Genomic DNA, 26,112 nt, shown 5'->3' on the forward strand with positions numbered 1-26,112 from the left:
TATATATATATGTGTATGTGTATATATATGGGTATATATATATATATATATATATGTATATATATATATATATATATATATGTGTATATATATATATGTGTGTATATATATATATGTGTGTATATATATATGTGTATATATATATATATATATATATATATATATATATGTGTATATATGTGTGTGTATATATATATATATATGTGTGTGTATATATATATATGTGTGTATATATATATATATATATATATATATATATATATATATATATATATATATATATATATATATATATATATATATATGAGTATGGGGCCAGCATATTGTGTGTGTGTGAGTGAAGGGCCGGTAAATGAATGCTGTGTGTGTGTGGGGGGGGGGGGGGCAGTAAATGAATTTAGTGTGGAAGGGAGGGGGGGTCTTAATATAATGTGGGAGGTGGGCTATTAATTTAATTGTGGAGTGCAGGTGGGGGCTAATTATTGGGTGTTATTTTATTTGTGGGGTGATGGTGGGGCAATTTCATTTAATAGTGGGGCCTATGAAATTATAATGGGGTAACTAGACCTTTAATGCTGGGGTGGTTTGGGAGCTATTTATTAATTGTGGGCTAGTTGTGGAAAATTAGGTCTGTTTATTAAATGTGCTTATGAATTATTTAACGCCTGTGATTGTTGTGGGAAATGGTAATATTTGTTAAATGTAAATGACATTTAAATTATTGTTGGGGCTGTTTGGAGGGAGGGAAATAGGTTTATATATTAAATGTGTTTGCTATCTAATGTCAGGGTTGGTTGGAGAGAAAAAGATATATTTAGCAAATGTGAATATTATTTTAATGTTGTGGTTGGAGGGGAGGCCTAATTATAAAATGTGAGTGCTTTTGATTTAGCTTCGGGACTGGTTGGAGTTATCTAACTTTCATGTACCCATTTTTTTCCAAATAGGGCCTCCAACATTCTAGGATCCAGACAACCAGCAAATGAGCTAAAGTAACCAGCTGTCACAAGTGGTGACAGTGAGAAGAACAGGTAGGAGAGAGCAGGACAGTCTGCCAACTGTTCTGAATCTGGTGAAACAGTCTCGAACTTGGGTGACTGTTTCGCTTAGGACAGTTGGGAGGTATGTCTCGCTTCACCGTGTACTGCTCGTGAAGGCAGAACTGTGTGCACCTAACAGTAGTGCACACAGTATTGCTTGTGTATTTGTAAATGATAACCATGCTACATCATAGGGGGTTACCCAGTCTAAAGTACCCAGGCCCCCCAGAATCTTAATCCAGCTCTGGGCCTGGGCATACAACTATATATATATATGGATAAAGCAACACTACAATAGCCTCTTTTTATATAGATAAATATATATTGTACCAAAAACCACCCTTTAAGGATGGTCTGCTGCTGTGTGTTTGCCCCCCCGGGCTGAAATCCGCCAGCCCTCCCCTGAAGGTAACAGTGTTTTACTGTATATCTCCCACATAAATTCAGCATATGATTTGTGTTCTTACATTTTTGCCACATACAAGTGTAATGTGTTAGAAAATGTAAAATATAAAACAAGTCACTTTAGTATATTAAAGTATCAAATAAAGAAACTTATTTAATGTATGGTATTTCATATGGTAATGTTTGAGATGTGTGCAGATATATATTGAATGATTTATGTTACATCTTTTTTCTTATAAGAACACTCATATACTAGCCTGAGTTAGTGAGCCAAATACTACTTAACTACTTGGTGAAGCATTCATTGTGAATGAGATCACTGGATATGTCCACCCTATCTTTGATTTAAGGCCCAGGGGAGACCAAAGAAGCAGAGAGCAGTTCTAGCTTACCATGTTTTAAATGAAAACTTTTGTTGGCACAACTAAGAAAATATTTCTCTACTTTCTTTTGTGTCCTATAATTACTGTACAAATGGACTGATCAACTGTGACCCATGAGTCTCTGGTAAGTTTTGCTATGTTGCACAGGTTTGCAGCAATTCTAGAAATCTTAGTGTCCATCATGTTCCTTAAAGCAGGAGGTTTCCATACAACAAATGTACAGAATATAAAGAATCTTTACAAAAAATAAATATATATTTATGAATGTACAGCTTCTATACAGCTTTTATACAGCTAAAACATGATTTGTACACAGGGCCCTCTTAAGAACATCATGGGCCCCCGGGCACAGCAGTGCACTGGGGCCCCTCTATATTCCAAAAAAAAAGATTATATATATGTGCCCTGCAGCCCAGGGGGGCCCGTCGGAGGCAGCAAAAAAAAAAACAAAACCTGGAAAAAATAAAAAGACAATACTTACCTTGCAGTCAGCGGGCGATCCGGCTCCCTCCATGGTCTCCTCCTTCGTCGCGCTCCGCAATGGATGTCGAGCGGGCGTGATGACGTCACGCCCGACATGCACTGCGAGTGCCGCACAGAGGAGGAGACCATGGAGGGAACCGGATCGCCAGCTGACCGCAAGGTAAGTATTGTTTTTTGTTTTTTTTTTAGGTTGTTTTTTTTTTTGCTGCCTCCGACGGGCCCCCTTGGGCTGCAGGGCCCCCAGGCACCTGCCCATTGTGCCCAATGGGAAAGACGGCCCTGTTTGTACAGGTAAGTGATAAAATCAAACCCCTGAACAGAGCAGGGAGTGTCTGATTGTGCCCTACTAGACCAACCTATTCCGTAATACTATTGAAGTGTGTGATATACTCTATTAGACTGTTGTTCTAAAAACATTTTGTTCCATCAGTATTAAACCTAATTTATTTCCTATTTATTGTTTCTTTTCAAGACTATAAAAAGAAAGTAGCTGTTTCATTCAACCTATGGTTACACTGGAGGCATTATCTTATATTACTGGTTTGTAATATAGCGCATTAATTAACCACTACCATGTTTGCTTAGCGACAGATATGGTGAGTTAAACTGCATAATTCCAATCGCAATCCAGTCATGGTAAAGCTTCTCATATGGCAACATGGCAGTTTCATTGGCCAACAACTATATCTTCACGTAGATGTGGTCATCAGTTGATAATATTTTCAAACTTTCTAATTCAGTTTTTTTTTTTTTTAAAACATTGGCTTCCAAAATGTCTCAGTGTATGGTTAGTAACGATATAATTCAGCGATTTCACTGCATGACACTGCATGGACAGTGTAAATTTACAAAAAAAAAAGTTTCACATAGTTCCTGTTCATATTAAGGTGAACACTTCTAAGGTATGTTTACATGAGCTTCGCCAAATTAATTTTTTGGCATATGGATGGAGGAGACAGGGTAGCTAACCCTAAAACTGCTTCCTCAATTGTCAATGTCTCCAATAAAAACACACAATATAATTGATCTGCAGACTTAATATTGGTCCATATTTATTTCTTGGCGTGACGAAGTCCACTACACACTTTTAATAAGAAAGTGGGCTTCTAAAATCTGTAAAAGTTTATGACAGTGTTTCTTTAATACATATGTACACATTGCTGTGTTACTTGCAAGCTGAGCGTATAGAGGTCACGGGGTTAAATTCAGTTTCTTACAAATGTTTAAGAAGGGAAAGATTGATATGAATTGCTAGCCAGACTCCCTTTTAGTCATCTGCTGTGCAGGATTTATTTGTCCTGACAAGTTATTGTGAAGCCTGATGGAGAATGTTTCTCCCTGGAGGCAATGGCTTTTGCATGAAGCATTGCTTCTCTGTGTAACTGATTCTAGACACAGCTAATAAACATGTCTATGTATATTTAAATAATGGTAAACCTATCTTCCTGTGCTATTCTACATCTTTGTATTTGGACCACTTTACAAGTGATTTGTTACATTGCTTAATGAGCTAAACCATAAGAAACTGGTGTGTTTAGTATTGTCATGTAAGGCAGATTTGGGTGTTTGCTCCACCCTTTCAGTCAAAACTGCCATCAATAATGTTTTAGGCATAGTGCATATGAAGAATTTATGTATCTTGAATCACTCTGAAATAGGGTTGCCACCTGGCTGGTGGTTTATTGGTCTAATCGGTAAAAATGGGACTCTAAGCCAATGTTGTTATAAGGGCATAAGCATAGCAAGGATATGTAGGATGGTATTTTTCCCCATAACCGGTAGGAATCATTCTCTCTGAAGTGTAAGGTAATGCAGAACCTGGAATATTTATAAATCAGAATAATTGCAAAGTGGTTAGTATTGCTGTCTCTCAGTGCTGGGGTTATGGTTTCATTTCCAACCAGGGTCCTATCTGTGGGGTTTTGTATGTCCTCCACAAGCTTTACTCTAGGGAATATAGATTGTAAGCTCTACTGGGGCAGAGACTTATGTGCATGATAAATATTCTCTTTACAGCTCATGCATTATATAGGTAACTGAGGATAAATCCACTGTCTGTACTCTGTACGGTGCTGCAGAAACCTTGTGGCGCCCTATAAAGAATAATAATAATTGACTTGAAGTCTCCCAGGTAACAGAAATGCCCTACAAATTGATGAATTCTGTTGGTTCAATCACAACCGAATTAAAGGTGACTAAGTAACATGTTAAAGGCTTGCTGGGTAACTAGCACAGACACTTTCTACCCAACTGTAGTTTGTTTATAATCCCCGGCATTTGAAGCCTTGAAACTTTTCATAGCTGCAGGATCTCAGATCACGCATATATTTAATCAATAGCAATACTATCCTGCTGTGGTGAATGCTAAATTTTAATATTGCTATTGCATAAAGTGTGAATATTCTGAAGTTACACAGCACTCTGTGAATGACTTACTTTTTTCTGATGATCCTGTTTAGTGTATGCAAGGTAAGAAAAAATTAAATCCTAGTATTGTCCCTCACAATAGTCTACAGATACATGATGTGATACATGTCCATCAGCTGTCAGATAAAGGCATATTTTTTTTTTTTTTTTAAAGCTAATCGGGGCAGGTTCTGACTGCTATTAGTGGCCAGCCCGACATCAGCTTCCTGATAGCTGGCCCCTCCCCAGGGACCAACCACCTTTTTACATATGCAGCTCAGATCAGCCCTGAACTGAACCGTTCACCCCCTTCCTCTTTCCTTTCCCTCCAACCAGGCACTGGCAGCTTAAATTGTTTTTGTTTTTTTTATATAGCTGCAGCACCTCTGCTCCTGGCTCGGCTCTCACTCCTAGTGAGCATCGATGCAACAAAAACAATAAATCAGATAAAGAAATCAGTAGGATTATCTACTCACTGGACTCCTGAACAGAAGGTAAGATTTACATCTTTATTTTATTTATGTAACCGGGCATTTTCTATCCCCTTTGGAGTCTGGAGAGTAGAAATCCCAGCGATGTACTGTCGGAGGTCAGAGCTTTCACTCTCAGGATTGTGGGATTTCTGCTGGGGCTGTGAAAGCAGCCATCCTGTAGACACTGTCATTCATTGTCAGACAGTTTTGCACTGCAGGAGAGTGGTTATGCTGCTGAGGGATACATCTCCTCATATCTTTATTAGCCTGATATTACTATGGGACATATATTTTAAATATATCTTGTTTTTTATGTGTTGATTGGGGCTTGATTTACATAATTTCTTGTTTCTTGATATCAGATCTTGTTACCATTAGCCAAAACCCACCATTATTCCCTAATTGGTGATATTTTATTGAAACTGTACATACTTTTGATAACTTTTGACATCTAATTATAAAGTAGGTATTGTCAAAGTATATCGTTTATACACTTTTTTTCACCCCTTCCTGCTCCCCACTCTCAAACTCCTCACTATCGCCCAGAGCTGGATTAAAGCTCTGGGGGGCCCGGGGCACTTAAGACAGGAGGGCCCAATGATGTAGCATGGCTATAATTTTAGACAAATACACAGACAATACTGTGTACACTACTGTTAGGTGCAGGCAGCTCCCCCTTCATGAGTAGAGCAGTGTGAAGTGGGACATACCTCCCAACTGTCCCTGTAGTTGGGACAAAGTCCTGACTGAGTGGGTCAGTCTCCAAACTCATGACTGCCCAACAGAGCTGGATTAAGGCTTTGGGGGGCCTGCGGCACTTAAGACAGGAGGGCCCTATGATGTAGCATGGTTATCATTTTAGACAAATACACAGGCAATACTGTGTGCACTACATGGTGAAGCTGGACATAACTCCCAACTGTCCTAAGTGAGACAGTCACCCAAATTCGGGACTGTCCCATCAGATTCAGGACAGTTGGCAGACTGTCCTCTCTCCTACCTGTTCTTCTCACTGTGACCACTTGTGGCTGCTGGTTTCTTAAGCTCATTTGCTGGTTGTCTGGATCCTGGAATATTGGAGGCCCTATTTGGGAAAAAAATGGGTACATAAAATTTAGAAAACTGCAAACAGTCCCAGTGTTAAATTAATAGCACTTACGTTTTATAATTAGGCCTTCCTCCAGCCCCCAACATTAAAATAATAATATTCACATTTGCTAAATAGATCTCTTTCCCTCTAACCAACCCTGACATTAGATAGCAAACACATTTAATATATAAACCTATTTCCCTCCCTCCAAACAGCCCCAACAATAATTTAAATAGCATTTACATTTAACAAATATTACCATTTCCCACAACAATTCCAGGCATTAAATAATTCATAATCACATTAAATAAATAGACTTCATTCTCTACAAACAGTCCCACAATCAATTAATAGCTCACCACCCCAGCATTAAATTAAAGGTCCAATTACTCCATCTTAAATTCATAGGACCCACTATTAAATTAAATAGCCCCACCATCACCTCACAAATAAAATAGCACCCAATAATTAGACCCCACACGCACTCCACAATTAAATTAATAGCCTACCTATATTATATCAAGACCCCCCTCTCTCCCACACTACAGTCATTTACTGGCCCCCACAATCGCACACACACACACACACACTACATTCATTCACTGCCCCCCCCAGACACACAGTGCATTAATTAACTGGCCCTCACACACGCATAGTGCATTAATTCACTGGCCCTCACACACGCATAGTGCATTAATAAACTAGCCCTCACACACGCACAGTGCATTAATTCACTGGCCCCCCCACACACACACAGTGCATTAATTCCCTGGCCCCCACACACACACACACAGTGCATTAATTCCCTGGCCCCCACACACACACACACACAGTGCATTAATTCACTGGCCCCCACACACACACACACAGTGCATTAATTCACTGGCCCCCCCACACACACAGTGCATTAATTCACTGGCCCCCCCACACACACACACAGTGCATTAATTCACTGGCCCCCACACACACACACAGTGCATTAATTCACTGGCCCCCACACACACACACACAGTGCATTAATTCACTGGCCCCCACACACACACAGTGCATTAATTTACTGGCCCCCCCACACACACACACAGTGCATTAATTTACTGGTCCCCACACACACACACAGTGCATTAATTTACTGGTCCCCACACACACACACAGTGCATTAATTCACTGGTCCCCACACACACACACACACACACACACAGTGCATTAATTCACTGGTCCCCACACACACACACACAGTGCATTAATTCACTGGTACACACACACACACACACACACACACACACACACACACACACACACACACACACAGTGCATTAATTCACTGGTCCCCACACACACACACACACACACACACACAGTGCATTAATTCACTGGTCCCCACACACACACACACAGTGCATTAATTCACTGGTCCCCACACACACACACACACACACACACACACACACACACACACACACACACACACACACACAGTGCATTAATTCACTGGTCCACACACACACACACACACACACACACACACACACACACAGTGCATTAATTCACTGGTCCCCACACACACACACACACACACACACACACACACACACACACAGTGCATTAATTCACTTGTACACACACACACACAGTGCATTAATTCACTTGTCCACACACACACACACACAGTGCATTAATTCACTTGTCCACACACACACACACACACACAGTGCATTAATTCACACACACACACACACACACACACACACACACACAGTGCATTAATTCACTGGTCCCACTCCCCACACACACACACACACACACACACACACACACACACACACACACACAGTGCATTAATTCACTGGTCCCACTCCCCACACACACACACACACACACACACACACACAGTGCATTAATTCACTGGTCCCACTCCCCACACACACACACACACACACACACACACACACACACACACACACACAGTGCATTAATTCACTGGTACACACACACACACACACACACACACAGTGCATTAATTCACTGGTCCCCACACACACACACACACACAGTGCATTAATTCACTGGTCCCACTCCCCCCACACACACACACACACACACACACACACACACACACACACACACACACAGTGCATTAATTCACTGGTCCCACTCCCCACACACACACACACACACACACACACACACACACACACACACAGTGCATTAATTCACTGGCCCCCACACACACTCAGTGCATTAATTCACTGGCCCCCACACACACTCAGTGCATTAATTCACTGGCCCCCACACACACTCAGTGCATTCAAATGCTGACAAACATACGCACACATATATGCTGACCACACACACTCTGCATTAACACAACACACACTAATAACACTTACCTTCTTCCATCCGCGCAGCGCACTCTCTACAGGACTTCACACATGGGACGGCACCTGTCATGTGGTGCACGTCCCATGTGACACGAGCTCTCAGTGATAGGCCGAATGTTTGGCCTATCACTGAGTGGGAGGGGGGGATCACTTGTAACATTAGGGCAGCGTGCCCCCTGTGCCCCCCCAGTGATGTGAACTGTGTGGTGAGGAGGGCTGCCAAGAGGAATTCAGGGCCCTGATACAACCACTTCATGGGGCCCCCTTATAGTTGGTAATGTAAAAAAATTTTGCGCCGCCAAATTGCTAATGGGTGTGTTCGTACAATTGGGGGCGTGGCTATGCATCATTGGGTGTGGCCAGGCCACCATCCTACACACAACAAAACCTGCATTGTTGTGTACACCATTGAACGGTCACCAAAAATTGGGATTGTCCCACTAAAATCACAACATTTTTCTGCTCTCTCCAACCTGTTCTTCTCACTTTCTCCACCTGTGCTGCAGGTTACTTTAGTTGCGGCTTGTCTGGATCCTGGAATGTTGGGGCCCTATTTGAAAAAAAAAATGGGTACATTTAGAAAATTACAGCCAGCCCCGGCGTTAAATCAATACCACTCACGATTAATAATTAGGCCTTCCTCCAGCCCCAACATTAAAATAATAGTATTCATATTTAATAAATAAACCTATTTCCCTACCTACAAACAACCCCAGCAATAAATTAATAGTATTTACATTTCAGAAATATACCTATTTCCCACAACCGTCACTGCCATTAAATAATTCATAGGCATATTTAATAAAGAGACCTCATTCTCCCCAAACTCACCACCACATTCAGTTGCACCCAATCCACCCCATCTTAAATTAATAGTCCCCACTATTGTGCCTCCCCTCCCCCCTTTTCCTCATACTGTGCCTCTCTCCCCCCCTTTTTCCTCATACTGTGCCTCTCCCCCCCTTTTTCCTCATACTGTGCCTCTCCCCCCCTTTTTCCTCATACTGTGCCTCTCCCCCCCTTTTTCCTCATGCTGTGCCTCTCCTCCCCTTTTTCCTCATGCTGTGCCTCTCCTCCCCTTTTTCCTCATGCTGTGCCTCTCCTCCCCCTTTTCCTCATGCTGTGCCTCTCCTCCCCTTTTTCCTCATGCTGTGCCTCTCTTCCCCTTTTTCCTCATGCTGTGCCTCTCCCCCTTTTCTCATGATGTGCCTCTCTCCCCCTTTTTCCTCATGCTGTGCCTCTCTCCCCTTTTTCCTCATGCTGTGCCTCTCTCCCCTTTTTCCTCATGCTGTGCCTCTCTCCCCTTTTTCCTCATGCTGTGCCTCTCTCCCCCTTTTTCCTCATGCTGTGCCTCTCTCCCTCTTTTTCCTCATACTGTGCCTCTCCCCCCCTTTTTCCTCATACTGTGCCTCTCCCCCCCTTTTTCCTCATGCTGTGCCTCTCCTCCCCTTTTTCCTCATGCTGTGCCTCTCCTCCCCTTTTTCCTCATGCTGTGCCTCTCCTCCCCTTTTTCCTCATGCTGTGCCTCTCTTCCCCTTTTTCCTCATGCTGTGCCTCTCCCCCTTTCCTCATGCTGTGCCTCTCTCCCCCTTTTTCCTCATGCTGTGCCTCTCTCCCCTTTTTCCTCATGCTGTGCCTCTCTCCCCCTTTTTCCTCATGCTGTGCCTCTCTCCCTCTTTTTCCTCATACTGTGCCTCTCCCCCCCTTTTTCCTCATACTGTGCCTCTCCCCCCCTTTTTCCTCATGCTGTGCCTCTCCTCCCCTTTTTCCTCATGCTGTGCCTCTCCTCCCCTTTTTCCTCATGCTGTGCCTCTCCTCCCCTTTTTCCTCATGCTGTGCCTCTCCTCCCCTTTTTCCTCATGCTGTGCCTCTCCTCCCCTTTTTCCTCATGCTGTGCCTCTCCTCCCCTTTTTCCTCATGCTGTGCCTCTCCTCCCCTTTTTCCTCATGCTGTGCCTCTCCCCCTTTTTCCTCATGCTGTGCCTCTCCCCCTTTTCTCATGATGTGCCTCTCTCCCCCTTTTTCCTCATGCTGTGCCTCTCTCCCCCTTTTTCCTCATGCTGTGCCTCTCTCCCCCTTTTTCCTCATGCTGTGCCTCTCTCCCCTTTTTCCTCATGCTGTGCCTCTCTCCCCCTTTTTCCTCATGCTGTGCCTCTCTCCCCCTTTTTCCTCATGCTGTGCCTCTCTCCCCCTTTTTCCTCATGCTGTGCCTCTCTCCCTCTTTTTCCTCATGCTGTGCCTCTCTCCCCCCTTTGATTCTCATGCTGTGCCTCTCTCCCCCCTTTGATTCTCATGCTGTGCCTCTCCCCCCCTTTGATTCTCATGCTGTGCCTCTCCCCCCCCTTTGTTTCTCATGCTGTGCCTCTCTCCCCCCTTTGTTTCTCATGCTGTGCCTCTCTCCCCCCTTTGTTTCTCATGCTGTGCCTCTCTCCCCCCTTTGTTTCTCATGCTGTGCCTCTCTCCCCCCTTTGTTTCTCATGCTGTGCCTCTCTCACCCCTTTGTTTCTCATGCTGTGCCTCTCGTCCCCCCTTTGTTTCTCAAGCTGTGCCTCTCGTCCCCCCTTTGTTTCTCATGCTGTGCCTCTCATCCCCCTTTGTTTCTCATGCTGTGCCTCTCGTCCCCCTTTGTTTCTCATGCTGTGCCTCTCTCCCCCTTTGTTTCTCATGCTGTGCCTCTCTCCCCCTTTGTTTCTCAGGCTGTGCCTCTCCTCCCCCCTTTGTTTCTCAGGCTGTGCCTCTCCTCCCCCCTTTGTTTCTCAAGCTGTGCCCCTCCTCCCCCCTTTGTTTCTCAAGCTGTGCCCCTCCTCCCCCCTTTGTTTCTCAGGCTGTGCCCTTCCTCCCCCCTTTGTTTCTCAGGCTGTGCCCTTCCTCCCCCCTTTGTTTCTCAGGCTGTGCCTCTCGTCCCCCTTTGTTTCTCATGCTGTGCCTCTCTCCCCCTTTGTTTCTCATGCTGTGCCTCTCTCCCCCTTTCTTTCTCAGGCTGTGCCTCTCCTCCCCCCTTTGTTTCTCAAGCTGTGCCCCTCCTCCCCCCTTTGTTTCTCAAGCTGTGCCCCTCCTCCCCCCTTTGTTTCTCAGGCTGTGCCCTTCCTCCCCCCTTTGTTTCTCAGGCTGTGCCTCTCCTCCCCCCTTTGTTTTTCATGCTGTGCCTCTCTCCCCCCTTTGTTTCTCAGGCTGTGCCTCTCTCCTCCTTTTGTTTCTCAGGCTGTGCCTCTCCAACCCCCTTTGTTTCTCAGGCTGTGCCTCTCTCCCCCTTTGTTTCTCAGGCTGTGCCTCTCTCCTCCTTTTGTTTCTCAGGCTGTGCCTCTCCAACCCCCTTTGTTTCTCATGCTGTGCCTCTCTCCCCCCTTTGTTTCTCATGCTGTGCCTCTCGTCCCCCCTTTGTTTCTCAAGCTGTGCCTCTCGTCCCCCCTTTGTTTCTCAAGCTGTGCCTCTCGTCCCCCCTTTGTTTCTCATGCTGTGCCTCTCGTCCCCCCTTTGTTTCTCATGCTGTGCCTCTCGTCCCCCCTTTGTTTCTCATGCTGTGCCTCTCGTCCCCCTTTGTTTCTCATGCTGTGCCTCTCTCCCCCTTTCTCATGCTGTGCCTCTCTCCCCCTTTCTTTCTCAGGCTGTGCCTCTCCTCCCCCCTTTGTTTCTCAAGCTGTGCCCCTCCTCCCCCCTTTGTTTCTCAAGCTGCGCCCCTCCTCCCCCCTTTGTTTCTCAGGCTGTGCCCTTCCTCCCCCCTTTGTTTCTCAGGCTGTGCCTCTCCTCCCCCCTTTGTTTCTCAGGCTGTGCCTCTCCTCACCCCTTTGTTTCTCAGGCTGTGCCTCTCCTCCCCCCTTTGTTTTTCATGCTGTGCCTCTCTCCCCCCTTTGTTTCTCAGGCTGTGCCTCTCTCCTCCTTTTGTTTCTCAGATTGTGCCTCTCCAACCCCCTTTGTTTCTCAGGCTGTGCCTCTCTCCCCCTTTGTTTCTCAGGCTGTGCCTCTCTCCTCCTTTTGTTTCTCAGGCTGTGCCTCTCCAACCCCCTTTGTTTCTCAGGCTGTGCCTCTCTCCCCCCTCCTTTATCTTTATTCCCTTTTTTTACTTACCTTTCTGTTAGCTTATTTCTTCTCTTCTGTCTTGTTGCTTCTTTCTTGGTCCTCTCTGTGCTGCTCCTCACTGAATGTCAAGCGTGACTTGATGATGTCACGCCTGACATTCAGTGTAAACAGAGCAGAGAGGAAAGAGGAGGGGGGGACACCGGGGCCGCCATCAGGTGATTATATCTATTTTTATTTTTACTACCCTGCTCCCCACATAAATGAAGGGGCGGAGCCCCGAACCTTACCGCAACCCCACCATCTCGCAAAAAGAATAAGAAAAAAAAAAGATTAAGAAATACAAAAATCTAATTGTGGGCAGTGAGGGCCCGGGACAGGCCCCCTGGCATGCCTGGGTACCCCCCCCCCCCCCTCTCGGCGGCCCTGGTGGTGAGAGGGGGGTATTGGTATAGGGTCAGTATGATATTGGTATAATGTGAGGAAAGAGAATTGTTGTATGTGTAATGTATTGCTGATTGCATAAATCAACAATGACCCTCAAATTACAGCAATGTGGAGGGTTTTGCTGTTTGCTTTTTATTGATGTAACGGGACTGCTAATAATGTACTATTAGGGGTCATTAGGGGAAATAGGTCTATTTGTTAAATGGGAATGCTATCGATTTAATGTTGGTGGCTTAGAGTTGCTTGGCTTCCAAAAGGGGACCAACATATAACCCTTTTCCAACATTTCATGATCCGGACAAACAGCAACTGAGCCTAAAACTCCAGCAGATATGAAAGCAGCAAGACTAGACTGACTGTTCGCTTCCCCCCCCCCCCCCCATCTTAATTGCCCCGGCCCCCCTCAAGCCTTAATCCAGCTCTGAACACAAGCATATAATTTATTTTTGCAGTTACTGACACTGTACCAGCCATAAACAGATAAGAATAAGCAAGAAACTTTTATAATGTACGTTTAGGTTTTAAAATAAAACATTCCTAACATAATTGCAGGGCATTCAGGAGCAACAAGGACCTTGCCTCAAGGACCTACATGTAATTAATTTGTATAATGTACAGTGTTCCCTCTTGAGAGCCTGTGGATTTTTCAGTACGGCAGTACAGTTTCTAGGTAGCGCTAGCAACATTAAGGGGGTCCTGTACCCCAAGCACTGTTTAAATTTTAAATGTTTATGTATGGAAGACATTGTATTAAAAGCAAACCAGTTTCATAAACTAACATTGTAGCCAAAATCAATTGCTTTCAATATAACACTTTTTTGTTTGTTTCTAGATTGAATTGCTATCTTGTCCTATGCGAAGATGAAGTCTTTTGACATTTCACTGCTTCTCGTCAACCTTTGGTACCAGTGGCTCGTTCAAGCAGAGTTTTTCACATCTATAGGTGTGTGTGTGTGTGTGTGTATATATGTATATATATATATATATATATATATATATATATATATATATATATATATATATATATATATATATATATATATATATATAAAATTATTTTTTATTTTTTTTACACATACACACTTCCAGCAGAGTCTTCTGGTCATGTGAAGTGGTCCAGTCACTTGTCCATAGTGGAGACACCCATTTTGTGGGCTGAGTTAGCCTAAATTCTTATTTATATTATCTGGTCGCTGGGAATCAGTGCATCCTCAAGGAATAATGAATATCCATGAGGCAGTCCATTATTGTGTCACTGCGTCCTAGAATGAAGGCTGCATACTGGTTTAACTCACAAATCAGATGCCTTCACTGTGTGTGACAGGTCCATTATAAATGGCTACTCACTGCATTCCTAGTCCAAGTTGGTACTGTATCTTTCAGCATTCAAGTCAATAATTGCAGGCTAAATATTTAAATAAATGATGATGATAAATAATGCAGGAGTTCATAAGCTGGCATTAAACGGTCATCCAATGACCTTGAGTCTGTTTAGTGTTTGTGCAGAAATTTATATGATTGTTATGTGAGGGCTTAATTGGTTATACACCCCAAATCTCTGCACTCAAATATGGGTGCACAAGACAAGAGTGTGCAAAGTGAGCAAATAAGTCTTAACTTCTAAACACAAAATTACAAATGGAATGAAATGCTAACCAAATAGAGTAGATTCCAGTTACTCTTAGGTGCAATATAGGCACACAATATAGTGATACGTTGCATGTAACAAAATGACATAAATGTATAAAAAGAAACTTGGGGGTATATTTACTAAACTGGGGGTTTGAAAAAGTGGCGATGTTGCCTATAGCAACCATATTCTAGCTGTCATTTTGTAGAATGTACTAAATTAATGATAACTAGAAGCCGATTGGTTGCTATAGACAACATCTCCACTTTTTCAAACCGCAGTTTAGTAACTATACCCCCTGGTGTTTATGAAAGCCCAAAGCTGCAGTTAACACAAGCTGCACTTCTAAATAAGATAAGCAGACTCCTGTACTGGCCGCCTCCTCCTCCAGTTTCGCCCACTCATGTGGTTTTTCAACGTTGCAACAGCAATATAGGAAAGAGCTAGCAGAAGGAAATAGGTTTTCCATAGACAACAAGAAAAAAGGAGGGTTTTAAAGAAGCACATCCAATTCATTCAGACTCCAAGGTGTCACCATATAATAATACTCGTCAGTATGTGTTTAAATTTAAACATTTTAATAAACATTACAATACATAGAAACACAAGTATATAAAAAATACCAATTAGGAACCAGAACGATCGTTTGCGTTCTATGTTTTTAATTTTTATTTAAATTTAAACACATACTGACGAGTATTATTATATGGTGGCACCTTGGAGTCCAAATGAATTGGATGTGCTTCTTTAAAATCCTCCTTTCTTCTTGTTGTCTTTTTTGAGCAATAAGGTTTTAGCACAACAACCTTTCAACAACCTTCAAGGAGCAGCCATCAATTCAAAGTTTATTGGACATTCTTTGGATTTGTTTATATGTTTATAATTATTTAACACTGGAGGTATTATATTGATTGGTCAGTGCACACAGTGATAGTCCCTGTTAGGGGGATATATATTAATACTGCTTTTCCATAAACATAGTGTTTAATTGTAAACAGATAATCTCACACAGCTCTACCCAGAGTAGACTGTGATAAGGCATTATGCACAGAATATATGGGACTGCTCTCCCCTGCAAGGTGTGTTAATGGTATGATTGCTCCTTTTCCTGCACAGTGTGTCACTCTAGAACGAAAGTGTAATTCAAAATTATGTCTCGAGCTCTGGTCTTTCTTAAGTACCGCATCTGTATAGACATTGTGTGACAGCAGCCCAGGCTATTCTACACTCAATACCTCACCACTATCTATTCTGAGAGTAGACTTTCTCAGTTTGTCAACTGCACTCTTATTTTCATAAAGATTTGATCTATGAAAAGTCTATTTTCTTTATATTGGCATCTTCCTTGTAACTTAAGGAAAAAGCAGGCACGTTAACCAATTTAATATATACTGTATCCATCTGTGTAAACTAGCTTGTGTGTGTCACAGCTGTTCTATGAACAAAGTGCATCATACATATATCAAGACTTTTTGTTTCAAGTAGTAATATTTTTCCTATGCAGTTGCCAGCATATTCTTTTCATTTCAGGTCAGATGACAGACCTAATATATAAGGAAAAAGATCTTGTACAGTCTTTGAAAGAATACATTAGAGAAGAAGAGGAACGCCTTTCTAAAATCAGAAGGTAGGGAAAACAGTCCTTATACTATTTGACATGGGAAATTAATTGTATATACTGCAACCACTTGTGTTTAGTAAAAAACAAACCAATACTTACTGCGCCTTGTTCACTTACAATGTGTGTAATTATGCCAGCCATGATCAATGCATTGGCAGCTACCATCTTCATGCCATCTTCCAAACTAAAATCAGGTGCATTCATGCTACAAAGGGAGCTCTGTGTCATAAACGTCCCCAATTCGAAATTTTAAATACTTTTTCTCGCATAATCTCTGAAAAATAGCGAAATTAGGTCCTCTCATTTGCATAACACTGCAAATTGTGTGTGTTTCGGTGTGGGGATGGCAAGTAATATACCTTTGAAAACAATTGAACTAGAGTCAATGATATATTTTAGAGAAATTGATATGTTTAGTGCTCACCTAAGGGGTTGTGACTAACACCATGCAAAAGAAGTAACCGAAAGTTGTCTGTCAATAGTATTAATTAAATGGTTGCTGTGACCGGATGGGCCTACTTCGCCACCCGGTCTGTTGGGGGAAGAAAGATCACCGACTTGCAAATGCTAACTGCGTAATAGTTGTAGGAGAACTTGACTGCACCACTAGACTCCTTCAACAGCACCTAGAAATGCTTACTTCTGGGTAGCTGGTATTGCTGCTACAGCACCTCTTTGCTGTGGGCTGACTGGTACCTCCTGACTGTTTACTATGGTTCAGGACTGCTGGGAAGCGGGCAGTCTTGACACAGACACGCTGGGGAACAGGTTAGAGTGTAATCTATTATCTGTTGGTCACAGAATACAGCAGGCAATAGGGGCTGGGCAGAATCTTCAAGCAGTGATGTTTATTTGCTCAAGGGGTCCTTACAAGCACCATTACGCACTAGTTAGAGGTACTAGTGAACATCCAGAAGTACAGATGGTATAATACAGTTAAAATACAAAATGCTGTTTTTGACACACATGTTGGCACCACAAAGTCTGATATATTACTTCAGATATTTAGCATCGGGATGTAATATATTCTCTAATCTTGGATTTAATAAAATTCACATCAATCTGTGATTTCCTCAATTACTTGCTGGTTGCGTTATTCATGTAGTTCGTCTGTCTTATTAACAAGATAGGATAAAGGGTAACGACCCCCTGCTGTGTATTCAGGCTAACAAAGTGTTGTTCACTAGATGAAAAAGGCTTAAATAGCATGGTATTTTCTTTCTTCAGACAGTTGCAGAAATAAAATTCCTCTAACATGGCATCAGTATATTTCCAATATAGATCTCAGTACATTTGCATTGATATACATCAGAGTACTGCGCCACTAATTGAAATAAATTTAAACAATAAGTTATTTAGAAGTGATCCAGCCACAATTGCATATAAACCAGCACCGCTAATATTAAAGTTAACCAAATGAAAATATAAACATAAATGTGTAATTGATTTTTAATCAATTAAATTAATCAATTGTTTTACATTTTTTAGATTTTTTTTTTAAAAAAAATATACAAAAATCACCATTAAAATATGCCCTGGAACCCAAATGGAATCTCCAATTGCAGTTATGTAGTATTTCCATGTGTGTGTGTGTGTGTGTGTGTGTGTGTGTGTGTGTATGCGATTCTCTGTTCCTCTATATTAATATCCAATCCATCCGTTCTACTTTTACCAGAAAAGATTTATTACCAGGATGTAGGTCTCAATTAGAGCTGTGTACCTGCTGTGCTATTGTCTTTCTCCACTCATGCATAGGTAGCCTTCTGGCTCATTAATGTCACTGTTGCATCTTTCTTTATCTTGAATAAGAATATGATGAATTGTCTGCGTTTGCTTTTTCCTAGCTTGATTGATAAGTCATACCATTGGCTGCAAATATAAAATTCATCAACTTCTGGCTTACAAATGTGATCTCTGTCTTCACCAGTGCATAGACAGAAGGTGCTACAAAGCATATTGCTAACATGCCTAAAATGTAAAAAGCACAATAATTGCAGGTTATAAAATAAACTTACACGTTTTACATCAAATAATAACTTTACAGCTATGTATTTCATAGCAAATTATGAAGCATGTATAATTATTATTATTATTATTAATAATAATAATTTTTGTTTTTTTAGTTGGGCCCTCCAAATAGAAGAACTTACCAGTAAGTCTGCTCTTGATCCAGAGGGATATCTTGCTCATCCTGTGAATGCTTACAAGCTGGTGAAGAGACTTAATACAGACTGGCTTTCACTGGAGAACTTAGTACTTCAGGATTCAACCAAAGGTAATTAAATGTGGACAAATATTCTGTGTTTATACCAATGAGTTAAAGCTGTTTTTATGTTTCAAATTGGTGAAGAGTCTATCTGTGCTAGCCATTGGTTTTTAGTTAAAGCTGCTTTCTTCTTTAAATATGTTCTTGTAAATACCCTCACTTTATTGCTTTTATTACCACCTTATGTATTAAGCACCTTCAGGACTGCTTGGTTCTCTCGTAACAGGAGAGATCAGCACTGTTAATTTAGAACTGTGATGTTGGCTCTCTCCTGCTATGAAGAGAGCAGAGTGGCTCTCAAGGTTCTAGGAAGAGGCTCTAGCTCTATTAATATTATTATTTATTTATAAGGCATCGCAGATTCCGTAGCGCAGGATACAGAAGGAAGTAACAAATAGATGAGGTAGTATATGTGGTTAGCTCAGATGAGTGTGATTAGTGCTATGAGGACTCACACAGAGTGCAGCCAAAGACGTGACTGGACGTACGAAGGATAGGAGACAGACTTGGGACAATAGGTAGAGAAGACCCTGCCAGGGAGGGCTTACATTTTAAAGGGAGTGGTGGTGAGAGACAGTAATACCAACTGTGAGAAAAATTTAGATGGCAGACGAGGAAAAGAGGGTGATGGATAGAATGGTTAGGAGGTGAGCTTGAAAAGGTGAGTTTGGAGTGAGCGTTTGAAGGACTGAAGGTTGGGGGAGAGTCCAGTGAGATGGGGTAGGGCGTTTCAAAGATTAGGGGAAGCACGGCAGAAGTCTTGGAGGTGAGCATGGGACGAGGTGAATTGAGGCGGAGGTCAGAGGTGGAGCGGAGTGGCCGGGTAAGTATATACTTTTTTTGACAAGGTCAGAGATGTAAGGTGGAGAAGTTTTGGTAAGGGCTTTGTAAGTGAGGGTAAAGAGCTTGAACTGAATTCTGAAACGGACAGGGAGCCACATCAAGAGCGGTGGAGGATGAGGGGGGAGGAGGTGGGGTAGGATACAGTAGAGAATTAATGGTAGCAAAGAGGCGTCTGGGTTTATTGGACAGGGTGGAGATGAGGGATGTGAAATAGGTTTGTTTGGCAAGAGAGAGGGCAGCATAGTAGGAGTAAAGGATGAATTTATAGTGATTGAAGTCAGCTATGGAGTGGGACTTCCTCCATTGCCGTTCAGAGAAGCGGGAGCACTTTTGGAGGAGACGAGTAAGAGGGGAGTGCCAGAGTTTTGGTTTACATTGGCGGGGACGAAGGGGGGTGGCAGGGGCAGCTGTATCAGGGGCAGCAAAGAGTATAATGTTGTAAAGAGAAACGGCAGCATTGGGACATGATAGGGAAGAAATGGGAGCAAGTAAGGGAGAGAGAGGAAGCAAAGATGATGGGGTCAATGCTGTTGATGGGACGCAGCATACAAGTGACTTTGGGTGGGGGAGGTGGGGCAAGTGGTAAAGAGAGGGTAAAGGACAGGAGATTGTGGAATTGGAGAAGTTGGAGATGTCACAGAGATAGGAGAACACTAGGTCCGGGGAGTGACCATCACGGTGGGTGGTGGAAGTTGTTCATTGGGAGAGGCCAGGGGAGGAAGTGAGAGGAATTTAGAGGCAGCATTAGTAAAAGAGTTGGTAAGGATGTTAAAATCCCCATTGATAATAGTGGTAAGTTTAGAAGAGAGAAAATAGGAAAGCCAGGCGGCAAAGTTTTCAAGAAATTGAGAGGATGAGCCAGGGGGGCGATAGATGACCACAACATGAAGGCGGAGAGGGGAAAAGAGGCGGACGGACTGAACTTCAAAGGAGGAGAAGGAGAGGGAGGGTTCAGGGGAAACAACGCTGAAGGTGTAGCCAGGAGACAGTAGGACATATACACCTCCTCCTTGGCAGTCTCCAGGGCGGGGAGTGTGGGAGAAGGAGAGACCCCCGTGGGAGAGTACAGAGGGGGGGGAGCAGTATGCGAGGGGGAGATTCAGGTTTCTGTATGGGCCAGGAGACCACAGGAATGGTAGAGGAAGAGGTCATGAATGGGAGTGAGTTTGTTGCACACAGATCTTGCATTCCAGAGTGCACAGGACAGGGGAAGGTGAGTAAGAGGAATGATGGGAATAAGATTGGCGGAAATGGATGTTTGAGGGGGACAGGGTGATATGTGGTGGAGGGGGGAGCAACAGGGGATAAAGGGGACAGGCTTGGTTCTGTAGTATGGAGTAGTGATGTGGGAAGCCATGACGGGGAATGGGTGGAAGTGGTGAATGAAGAGTAATTAGGTGCAGAAGATGTAGTAATTGAGACCTTGCAGAGTCATGAAATAGGAGCGAAGATAAAAAAAAGTGTAGAAAAGACAAATGAGACTATGGCAGAAGGTAAGGACTGTGACAGGTTACAAGTGAGGTGAAGAAAAGAGAACATGACTGGTGAGTAAAGTGAGAGACTGTAGAAGTAGTTTGAGAGTGAAGAGGAAGACAGGATCAGCAGGGAATGGGAAGAAGTTAAGACAGTAGAGATAAGGGATGAGTGAGTAAGAAACAGTTAGACAAGACAGTGACATAGGGCAGAAGTGGAGAGAGATTATAGAACATTAGCCACAGAGGAAGGTGCTCTGAGGTAGCTGTGTATGAACAGTGTGCAAGGGGGAGCAGGGGCACCACTTAAAGATTCAGGGTAAGTGGAGCAATAAGTGTGTTTTGAAGGTGGGAAATTTAAGGAATAGCATAAGTGAAACCAATAGGTCATAATAATACAGCAATGCTGCAATAATTAAGGTTGAGAAACAGATCTGCAGGGTGTGTACAGGCAGTGCACAGTGCAGGTGGTGGAGGATTTCAGAGCTCACAGATGATTGTTGTCTTCATGTTGCAGTGTTTCCAGGTAGGATATTCTCATTGTGTTCTCCTCTTGCTCAACTCTTGTGTAACTCTTACTATGCTATCTAAATTTTTAATACACTTGTAAAAAATCCTCACTTAGAAAAAATCCTCACTAGCTAACACAGCCTATGACTGATAGTTAAATATGGTCACAGAGCCATGTGATCACTTTCTAAATTAACCCCCACTAATCACACATACTACAAATAAAGTAATAAAATTCTAAAACTAACAAATAAAGGGTGAGTACACCCTATAGCTAATAGACAATTTTGCACATCGAATCCTTTACAGATAGCTGATGCAGTGACTGTGTCAAATATTTACCATATAGCTAATAGACGAATACTTTGCCCTGCTCAATACAGCAAATAATGTAAAGAAATACTAATATATGGAATGGAGTGCTTTTATCAGAACATCCATGTGTGAAGATACCTGGTTCCCAAATCACTCAGACACAGTATTAGAGGAAAAATAGAAGGATGATTTATTCTGCAGAACAGGATTAAATACAGCACGGCTCCTTAACGATAGCAGGTCCAACAAGTGAGGAAATCAGTTCAAATAAATCCAGTGGGATAGGGACAGCACAGTCCCCTTAACAGTAGCAGGTCCAACAAGTCAGGAAATCAGTTCAGATAAATCCAGTGAGAAATGATCCACAGCAACTCTCTGGCAGAGCATCACCTCTTAGCCAAAAGTTAATCACACAAGTCCAGCCTCTTTTATCATCATCATCAATTTATATAGCGCCACTAATTCCGCAGCGCTGTACAGAGAACTCACTTACATCAGTCCCTGCCCCATTGGAGCTTACAGTCTAAATTCCTTAATATAGACACACACACACACAGACAGACAGGGAGGGAGAGACTAGGGTCAATTTTGATAGCAGCCAATTAACCTACAAGTATGTTTTTTTTTTTTGGAGTGTGGGAGGAAACCGGAGCACCCGGAGGAAACCCACGCAAACACAGGGAGAACATACAAACTCCACACAGATAAGGTCATGGTCAGAAATCAAACTCATGACCCCAGTGCTGTGAGGCAGAAGTGCTAGCCACTAGGCCACTGTGTTGCTCACCTCCTAATCCCCCTTTGGGATCTGCCTGCCAAGTGAAGTTGCAAAAGGTCTTGATTGGTGGGCTGCTTACACTATCCAGCCCCCTCCCCTACTTTCCCAGGTGTCTTCAATCAGGTGACCCCTACTGGGTCAGGCTCCTGGCTGGCTGTAGAGCTCACTAGTGGACAATGGGGAGCAAACAGAAATAACATTGTTATTATAACAAATAACAATGATATCTTAATTCACTTAACATCTGAGTGTTCCCTGTGGGGGTGGAATTTAACCCCTGAAGTACTTTTCCAAGGATATGTTATAGATACCTCACTGATACTTGATAACAACATGGCTGAAAAGTGCAGTTCAGGTATGGAGTAGATTAAGGGGTTGTAACATCATACACCATGCCTGTTATTTTACACCATGTAATCTATTTTACTATATATTTAAATTTTTTAAAAATTTTATAAAGATATATTTATAAAAAAAAGTACAACATAATTCACATTTTTTGAAAACTATAATTGAACGTTACAAATGTAATTAGAAAATACTAAGTTCATCTTATATAATGAAGCTGTAAGCAGTCCTTCATAGTCGATGCCACAGATGAGTGGTCTTCTATGAAATACTCATATTACATCTTGATTTAACCAGGATATAGTAGGGTGGTGGATTGCAGTAGGCAATCACCAGGTAACAGGTGATTTATGTAGACAAAAATGCAAACGACTAAAAGTAATAAATACAGTTAATAGAATAAAACCATAAACACTGCCCAGATTCCCCTGTAATATTTAAAAGTTTGACACACCAGGTCAGGTTTGAATTTCATTGGTTTTAGGACTGCTTTATAAAAATGACTGTCACGGATAACTAGGAATCACTGATCCTGCCAATTTAGCTGTTACTTACAAAAGGCACGGAGTCTAACGCAGCGTCTGGTCTTCTCAAGGGACCCCCGCAAGAGAGTATGGTTTTAGCGCAATGGTCTGCGGACTGCAACCAGTTACCACTGGAAAGGTGGCGAGATGATATGCGGATAGCAGGATTGAACGCCAGCAGGTTGTATCGATGGTTTGTGGACTGCAGGATATTCCCACTGGAGCAGATAGATCTGTGGACAGCAGGACGGAACGCCAGGAGGTTGTATCCACAACTAGTTCCAAAGGGAATGAAACAAGAACAGGCACTGAAGGTAGGAGGAAGGTGCCTTAAGTAGTGGGAGACAGTCTGTGAAAGGAGTTGGAGATGCGAAGATTCTTGGGTAGCTGTAATTTGAAACAGACAGGATTTAGGATTCGCAGGATATTTTAGGGACCAGTAAATCGAGGTGCCAATTTCATTCAGGGAAATTTAAGATGGATGTTCCTAGTGGATAGCCACACTTGATCCCCGAACTTGAATCCGGGAACAGCCCGCCTTTTCTTGTCAGTGAAAAAGTTATATCTGGAGGATGCTCTCCTGAGGGAAGACCGGACTTGAGTCCAGATGGACGAGAATCTGTGACGTAAGGAATTGTCTGCTGGAACCTGGGTGGGAGGGAAGAAAGTTCTGGAAGAAGAAGATGAAGCCCATAAACGGTGAACGGAGTAGAGGATGAGGATTTGTGGCATGCGTTGTTGTTAGTGACCACTGCCCAAGGTAGTAGGTCCACCGAGTCATTCTGGTTCGCAGAGGAGAAAATCCTTAAAAAGGTTTCAAGGTCTAGGTTGACCCTCTAGATCTGTCCATTAGATTGAGGGTGGTAGGAAGAGGACAAACACATGCTAATACCAAAGATCTTGCATAAAGAACGCCTGAACCCGGAGATGAACTGTACTCCTCTGTCCGACACGATTTCAGAGAGACACCCGTGGAGTCGAAAAAATCTCTTTGATGAAACGGTTCGCCAGGGTGGGTGGGGAGGGCTGGCCCACGAGAGGAACGAAATGGGCCCTTTTGGAGAACCTGTCTACGATTACCCAGATAGTGTTAAATCTTCTGCTGGGTGGGAGATCCATAACAAAATCCATGCTAATGTGGGTCCATGGCTTGAGAGGAATAGGCAGAGGTTGCAGAGGGTCAGCCAGAGCTTGATGGGAAGATGTGAATTGAGCGCAAATATCAAAAGCAGACACAAAATCCTTGACGTCAGTTCAGATAGTAGACCCCTAATATTCGAGAAATGATCTCTAAGGTCTTCTGGATTCAAACATGACCCGAAAAGCGAGAGGAGTGATATCAGGAGAGACCATGGTTCTGCCCGGAGGTGGAGTATTGGGAGTATAGGCAGATAATAGAACACAGCTAGGATCTAGAACTAGATACTCCAGTGGAGTTTCCGAATCAGGTGGGACTGAAGGCTCGGAATAATGCATCTGCTTTTTTGTTTTTTGAAGCAGGTGATCATTTCAAAACGGGAGAAGAATAGCTACCATCGAGCTTGCCTGGGGTTCATACATTGGGCAGAGTGCAGATAGAGAAAATTTTTATGGTCTTTAAGTTGGTAATAGGATTGCAAGCTCCCTCCAATAGGTATCTCCATTCTTCCAAAGCCACCTTCATAGCCAGCAGCTCCTTGTCACCAATAGTATAGTTTTTCTTAGCCGGCAGTAGACTCTGGGAGTAAAAGGCACAGGGATGGAGCTTGTTCTGTACTGACTTTTGAGACAGTATAGCCCCTATACCGATATTGGAGGCGTCAACTTCAAGGAAAAAAGGAAGCGAAATGTCGGGTTGTTGAAGTATGGGAGCAGTGGAGAATGCTTCTTTGAGAAGTTGGAAGGCTTGTAGAGCGTCAGGAAGCCATTGCTTACTGTTAGAGCCTTTGCGAGTAAAGGCAACTTTGGGCGCAACGATGGTGGAGAACCCTTGAATGAAACACTGATAATAGTTGGCGAAGCCCAAAAAGCGCTGGATCGCTTTAAGACCGTTGAAAGACAGCTCTCACTTTCTCGGTCTCCATCTCAAGACCAAGGCCGGACACCAGGTAGCACAGGAAGGGAATTTGTGGGTGTTCAAAGGAGCATTTCTCCAATTTACAGAAAAAATCAAGATGTCATCCAGATAGACAACCACACAAACGTAGAGTAAGTCCTGGAAGATCTCGTTCACGAAACCTTGTAAGACAGCTGGGGCGTTACACAAACCAAACGGCATAACAAGATATTCACAGTGTCCGTCCCGGGTGTTGAAGGCTGTCTTCCACTCATCTCCAGTATTGATCGTAATAAGATTGTAGGCACCGCGGAGATCCAGTTTGGTGAAAATTTGGGCTCCCCTGATGCGATCAAATAGTTCCGTGATTAAGGGAATTGGGTAACGATTCTTAATGGATATGGCAGGGCCCTAATGTTCTGTCTTTACGTACCAGGGAGAGTACTGGACAGGAAGACCGGACGGAGGAATGCTCTGAGACGTGCTAACCAGTTTAACAGGAAGAACTCGGGAAAGACATCTCTGGTGCAAACAGGCCCCCAAGATAGAACTTGAGGCAAACTCCAATCTATTTGTGGTGATTGGAGTTGGAGCCAGGATAGACTCAGAATGAGAGGGCTGGTAGCAGAATGAAGAACCAAAAGGGAGATTT

At 43.0% G+C, this 26,112-nt stretch overlaps 1 protein-coding gene across 7 annotated transcripts in view; it reads left to right on the top strand.

Annotated features, from left to right (window-relative positions):
* The window catches only part of P4HA2 (prolyl 4-hydroxylase subunit alpha 2), a 317,788-nt gene that overhangs the window by 66,635 nt on the left and 225,041 nt on the right, over positions 1 to 26,112 (top strand). For all 7 annotated transcript variants that reach the window (XM_075209734.1, XM_075209735.1, XM_075209736.1 and 4 more), the window contains 4 exons: positions 5,093 to 5,211; positions 13,951 to 14,061; positions 16,279 to 16,375; positions 18,493 to 18,644. In XM_075209734.1, coding sequence (XP_075065835.1) covers positions 13,980 to 14,061; positions 16,279 to 16,375; positions 18,493 to 18,644 — 331 coding nt within the window. In that variant the 5' untranslated portion in view covers positions 5,093 to 5,211; positions 13,951 to 13,979. The remainder of the gene's footprint in view (positions 1 to 5,092; positions 5,212 to 13,950; positions 14,062 to 16,278; positions 16,376 to 18,492; positions 18,645 to 26,112) is intronic.

This window comes from Mixophyes fleayi, chromosome 4 (genome assembly GCF_038048845.1).
Source record: "Mixophyes fleayi isolate aMixFle1 chromosome 4, aMixFle1.hap1, whole genome shotgun sequence".
NCBI classification, from domain to species: Eukaryota; Metazoa; Chordata; class Amphibia; order Anura; family Limnodynastidae; genus Mixophyes; species Mixophyes fleayi.